A 6,776-nucleotide genomic window follows, 5' to 3' on the forward strand; every position below is an offset into this window, starting at 1 on the left:
TTCTCTTTGTTTGGTCATTTTCTTTTCCCACCATTCTCCATTCTCCTTCAAAAATACAATATTGTACTTATGTACAGCCATGAGGAAAAAAATTTATTTCCACAGGATATCACACAAGAGAGATGATCATAAGCAAATTCAAAGCAGTACAAAAGCAACACTTTTAAACCACATGGTTACAAATGAATCTGTTGTGGCTCAAATCACTTTGTCGCCACTTTGGCACATTTTATACGAAAATTTCCGCTGTTTTATTTTTGCGTTTTTTTCAATGAAAATAAGCTTGCAAAGATATTTTAAAGCTGCTGTAATTAAAACAAACAAAGAAAAAAACTACTTAAATGAGATTTTCTTGCAATACAAAATGCAGCTTTCTACTAGAAAAGAGTAAAATGAAAAACAGAGGGGGCTGAACTGGGATCAGTGGTGGTATCAAGACTTTTTCCTTTTTTTTCCCTTAAAGGCGAGAGCAAAGGATAAGCAGAGTTTAAAGTAATACAGTGTGCGTATACCGATTCACATACACTCTAAAACCCACAAAATACACAGAAAGCGATCCAGTTATTACAAAGTCGAAGATCTGCGCCAAATTCCTCGTGCTCTTCCTCTTCCCTCAAGACGGGGTCTTCAGAGCCAGAGCGATTAGCTTATTAGCATTTTAGCTGTAAACATTCATTGGCTGTGACCGCCCTCTAACCATCACTGTGCCATTATCATTAGTCATCTTAATGTCTGTCTGGCAGTGAGTCATCCACTGTGAAGACTTGGGTGGATCTCGCCGTGGTGGTTATCGCCGTGTAACCGAAGGCACTCGAACCAGCAGCCATTTTGTTTCATTGTCACCGCAGGCCAGCTGTTCGTTGATCTTTGTTTATTTTTAATTTTTTTAAAAAGTTCATTTCAGTTTCATCGTTCAAAGTGTTCAGCTCTTCGTCGGGCCGTCGAGGGATCTTCATCAGAGTTTCGGGAACACTCGGTGAAGGCCGGGCGACGGCACGGAGGCCAGACTTGTCCAGAGAAAGAGAAAGTTTTCTTTTCCTTTTTTTTTTTTGTTTTGTTTTTTTGTTTTTTAAAGTGGAGATATTTGTCAAGGCAGGAACCAATTTCTTCGAGTGTAGTGAAGTTTCCATTTGTCAGTTTTCTGCAGGGAGAAGAAACATAAAAGGCAAGTTAGCATTATGGGCATTTTATAGCATTTCACACAAATTAAAGACCGGGTGAATGTGTTGAGGATACAACATGTGAGCGCAGACAAGCAAAAACGGAAAAATCCCCACAGCTCTTCAGCTTCTCCTTTTAACAGGCAAACATTTCATCTGGATCATTTTCAGCTTTCCCTAATTATAGCGTGCCCTTCCGCGATACCACGAGAAGTCTTGCGAGCGGAAGCCGGATGTATGTGTGTGTTAGGGCTAGGGTCACATGACTTTGATCGTACCCCGAAAGCATGCCGCGTGCATATTCCCATCCAAAAGGTGCTTTGTTTTTCAAGTCACAGAGCGTGGGGCCACCTCTTTTGTGCTGGAAAGCCATTAAACACCCTGCCTCACATTTTCATGCCCGGTCAGTATTTAAATGCACACTTTTTTTGTATTTGATTAATTTATGTAACGTCTCTGGAAAATAGTTTTTATTGGTACACCTGCACTGGATTCAAGCCAACTTTATTTGTTAAAGAAAGCACATGTAAAGGTTTTCGTGTGGGGGTCGGTCCTTATTAATGTTTTTAAATGACTGAACGATTTCTGTTTCGTTATATTGTGTAAGCGTGCAGATTCTGATACACTCTGGGCTTGTGTTATGTGGTTCTTTGCTGCCTACGTGTCAAACCAGAAGACCTTCCTCTATCCCTGCAGCTGTCTGACCAGCACACGTTCGAATGCACGCTCGAGCGCATATGCGTGGAGCAGTCAAATGTACACACACGCACACACACACACAATCCTCCCACCTGCACTCAGCTCTTAGTTTGGATCTCTAAAAATAAAGATGACTCTCAGAAGCCACGACTTCTGGATGAGGCTTTTAAAAACGCAGATGAGCCGCAGAGGACTTTACATCTGGTCCCAGATCAGCCAACAGCGAAAGCCAGATATTTAATATGTGCAGAAGAGCGTCCAACAGCTGGTCAGTCCAAATTGTAAAACACCACACACACATACGCACACACACATATGTGCACAGATGCAGCAGAGCCAGGGGTTCCGGCACAGGAAAGCAGTGACAGGCATTGTGATTATAGTATAAACAGAGGGGAGAGTCTTGTTTGTTCCAACTCAGACTGAACAATCGCTTCATTCTGAACATCTCACGCTGAGCCAGACACCCACACATCTTCAAAATCGTGCTCATGAAAATGCACAAAAATGTCTGCGCCGATTCGTGTTCGTGTGTACATGCTGCGGGCTTCCAAATAAAATATAAAATGTTCTTTTACACCAAAAGCAGTGAATTTTATAAACTTTTTGTTTTTTTATTTCTTTGCTTTTTTTTTTGCTTTTGTTGCAATATACTCATCAATTGAACAAATAAATAAATAAACAACTATGTGATTTCTTTGAAAAAATCTGAGGTAGGAAAAAAAGCAGGAACACTATGCAGTCCTCTAGAATATTTTAAAGCCTTAAATGTACGTGTATGGAATTTTGAATTTCTGAATAATGTATGAATTACATATGTACTATCTGTTTATGTATTAACTGTCCGTCTGCTCTCCAACTCTATAAACCATTTTTGTACACTGGTCATTCTTAAAGAAGAGGCACTGATGTTGTTCAACATCTTTAAATAAAGGATGTAACAATTATTCACTGATATCTGATACCACACCATAAACAGCCTTAAACAAGGGAACATTACAAGCACGTCATGTGATGTCAGTTGTTTGGGTTATTTTGTCCAACACCAAGTAAAACAAGTACACATGGCCTCATCAACACACACACAGAGACTGTTTTAGGACCCGTGCACGCATACGTGCACGCTCCGCCTTTGAAGTGTCCTGACCCTTTCTAACCTCAGCTCTTTCCTAAAATTGCATGTTTTGGTCATGCAGGCGCAGGCCTTGAGTTTGCAGCACTTTCTGTGGCGGCCCCTGCAGAGCTGATGATAACAGGCAGAGCAGTCAAAGTGGTAGGTAATAACTACAACGATGCGTTCAAGGACAGTCGTGTCCACGAGCAGGGGCCTTGGCTTTCCGCTGATTGGAGCCCTCCCCAACCCCCCGCTCCACTCCATGATGTCTGGTGAGTTAGCTCAGAGTGGAACACCTGCGGTGTGCACATAGCAGCAGCTGCATGTGTGTGTCTGGACAGTGTAATATATATGTGTATAAGCACGGGTTGTATGAAGCCCATGTGCAGCAGTACCTGTAGTATCATTTGTGATTCGGGATGAATGCTGCATATGTTTGTAATCATTTAAAGGCCTGATCAGAGAACCGTGTCTGTGCCTGTTTGCAGTGTGTGTGTTCACCTTGACCTGCGATCTAGCTGTTAGAAAAGCATGTTGCACTGAAACCCAGATTAATCTCTGCTCGGCCTTTGCTCCTCACAATGTCTTCACCCGCCTATCTTTTTTTTTAAAATAAATCCTTTGATGTTGTCAAAGACCTTCATGGCCTTTTTTTTTTTTTTGGAAGAAATATAACTAAGTCTGACCAAACTGAAACCAGAAGATGGGAGAGATAAAAATCACTGAAACAACATCTGCAAATGTATTCCTGTTTACTTATATGCACATGTTTGCACACAAACACACACACACACACACACTGCTGCACAGCTAATTAAAACTCACTACAACCACACAGACACAGCAAGCACACACAAACATGTGCTGACATACACAGCCCCGTGCGGCTGACCCTAACCCCGGTAGACACACCTTCCTAATACCTCACAACTGTTTCCAATCTAAAGGTTCCTGCTTGTCTGGGCCCCAGCGAGGCCTGATTGCACGATATAAGATCCTGAGGAGAGAGGGCAAGGCTGCAAGGGAGAGAGAGAGAGAAAGAGAGAGAGAGTGATGTGCCTTCACTCCCCCCCACCCACCCACCCACTCTCCCTTTCTCCCCCACCCCCTTGCTGTACCTGTGCAGGAATCTGGTGTCTGTTTAAAATGTTTTTTGGGGGGTTTTTTTGTCTTTTTTAAAAAAGCCCTGGAGACTGCAGAGGAAAACATTTGTCTTACATTCATCAGAGGAATGTCAAACACTGGAGTGTTGATGATGATGATAATGTGCTTTTAGCTGATTTTTGGTTTATAAAGCGAAGCAACCAGGATGCTCAAAGGACCTCTTTCTTTGAAATTAACGCTCTGCCCCTGATTGTGTTTTATTTAAGTCTGTGCACTAATCGTCCTCACCTTATCTGCTGGAAAGTGTTTTTATGGTAATTTTGAAAACGCATGGAGGGTGGTTAATGACAACTACACTGAAAAGAGAAAAAAATTATAAAGAGGTGGGCAGACATTTTTGTTTGTGACTGAATGTGTTAGAAGAAGAAAATAGAAAATAAATTTTTAACCAATTAAACTATTTTTAAATTTAGAATTTTTTTTCCTTTTATCTACTTTCCTTTTTGCATAACTTTACCTTTACATACGTTTGTACTTTACATTATTTTAAATTTATATTTTGTCTATTATTAAATTAATGTATTTTTTTTAAGAGTCCTACTCCAAAGTTTCTGATCCGTTTACACAAAACCAACGTGGGATTGAGTTGTATTTGAATTTCTTGTGTGTGTGACAAATATTTATACACAAAACAACAGATCATAACTGACAGTGTATTACTCTTTTTAAAATATGAATTAAAAATGAAACAAACAAAGAAAAAATACTAACTGGTAAGTTGTTTTGATGATTAGCTAATAAAAATTAAGTTAAGATTTGAGGTTTAAAGAAAACACATGCACACTGAAATCAAAGACTGATATCACAGTTACATGAAAAATAACACTGCAGCTTATTTTGTCAGACATTTTTAAAGCATGCTCTTGAATTCATTTTTCTATGTTTTGATAGAAATTACGATTTAAAACAAGTAAAGCAAAGTTTTCTTCGCTTTTGGTCCTACTGTATTTTTTCACATGACGGAAAATACGTTTTCTGTCGTGTTTTGACATACACACATTTTAGCTCTTCACATTTACACTGTAACATTTTGATTCATATATTAAAAGCTGTTTATTCAATTCCTGTCTTCCTGATTGCATTTACTATATGAAGCAAAAGTGTTAAATTCTCCGATAATAAAACTCCGAAAGAAGAGTTTTCGTCACCTTTGTGTGGCGTGCATCGCATTCTCAAAATTTAGATCATGTCCACATCATTTATTCCTTCTTTGATCAAATTAACAAACCATTTTTATTCATTTTGTTTTCATCGAGTTTGTGTTTTTCGATTGAAGAGAGCACACTTACACTGAAATCTTAGTCTAAATGTTGAGCCACAAACTGCCTGTACACATGTGTGTGTATACATACATGTTCGACACTATTCTCTGCACGAATGTGTGTGTGTGTGTGTGTGTGTGTGTGTGTGTGTGTGTGTGTGTGTGTGTGTGTGTGTGTGTGTGTGTGTGTGTGTGTGTGTGTGTGTGTGTGCATATTTCATCCATACCTGAAGGGCTGCAGTGGAGCGAATCATAGCCCTGGGAAAAAACTGTGGGACAGATAAGGGAGAAAGAGGTGGAAAGAGTGGAGGGGAACAGGGTTAGGTTTTGGAGATTTCAGTAACTTAAAGCGTGTTCAACTATGGAGGTGGAGTGAGACGAGAAAGGACTGCAGAGGTTTATGAGAAGGTTAAGATCAGACCATGAGGGGAGAAGGAGGCTTAAAGGTCAGGAAATGAGTGCAGACACGGACAGAGCTGGGGAGGGAGGGAAGATGTGGACACGAGAGGGTGTACAAGAGAAGTTCAGTGGGGTCCTAGTGGCTGGTAGACATGGCCCAGGCCCCCTCCATCCTCCAGACGGAGAAGGCGTAGCTGAGTCTTTCATGGGCCAGGTAGTTGCAGCTGGCCAGCTTGGCGTCCATCTCATCGCTCTGCAGCACCTGGTAGAGGAAGTCGATGTAGCGTGAGGCCAGCTTCAGGATCTGGATCTTGCTCAGCTTGTCCGAAGGTAGTGTGGGAATGATCTTGCGCAGAGAGGCAAAAGCGTCGTTCAGGGATTGAGTGCGCTGACGCTCCCGCACGTTGGCGATGACGCGCTGAGAGTGGAGCTCCTCGAAGGGCGCCTCGGGCCTGGGGCCCAAAGTCGTCGGGGCCAATGACACGACCGTTGAGGGGCTTTTCTTCATCCTCTTTGGCCCAGACGGTAGCAGGCTGCTGGAGCTGCCTGTGCTGCTCTCCTCTGCCTGACTGAGGCTGTCCTTTTTGGGATAAGGGGAGCGTTTTCGATTTCCTGGTTGAAGGGTCTTTTTTGATCCTCTCTCCAGCTCTTCCTCGCTGGCCCCCAGTCCTCCTTCAGGGGAGTTGGTGCAGGACACCTCTTCTCTCATTCTCCTGTCCACTAATAACCTTCCAGCCACCAACACAAAAACTGGATTTCGTGCGGTTCTTTATCGCTTGAGCTTACAGCTTCAAAAAAGAAAACAAAAAAAACCCTCAGCTTGACAAGCTTGTGTAAGTCACGACTGCTGAAGCTCCATCGGATTGGACGCCTTGTCGTCCTGTTTCCTGGTTACCTTGTTAAAATTCTCACTTTCACATTCCCCTCTCAACCTGCCAGACAGAACAACAACAAACCATCTGACAGGCAGGTCCACCTC

At 42.0% G+C, this 6,776-nt stretch overlaps 1 protein-coding gene across 1 annotated transcript; it reads right to left on the reverse strand.

The window, feature by feature from the left end:
• Positions 1-67: 67 nt before the first annotated feature.
• Positions 68-6,776, reverse strand: LOC146574012 (twist-related protein 2-like). The gene is made up of 2 exons (XM_085273546.1): positions 5,626-6,776; positions 68-1,141 (listed from the first exon to the last, which is right to left on the reverse strand). Exon 1 carries the CDS (start codon positions 6,504-6,506, stop codon positions 5,934-5,936), a length of 573 nt encoding a protein of 190 aa, XP_085129672.1. The 5' UTR covers positions 6,507-6,776; the 3' UTR covers positions 68-1,141; positions 5,626-5,933.

Source organism: Mchenga conophoros, linkage group LG5, assembly GCF_057382185.1.
Source record: "Mchenga conophoros isolate Kocher_MC1m ecotype Shallow Benthic linkage group LG5, M_conophoros_male_GT1.1, whole genome shotgun sequence".
NCBI lineage: Eukaryota > Metazoa > Chordata > Actinopteri > Cichliformes > Cichlidae > Mchenga > Mchenga conophoros.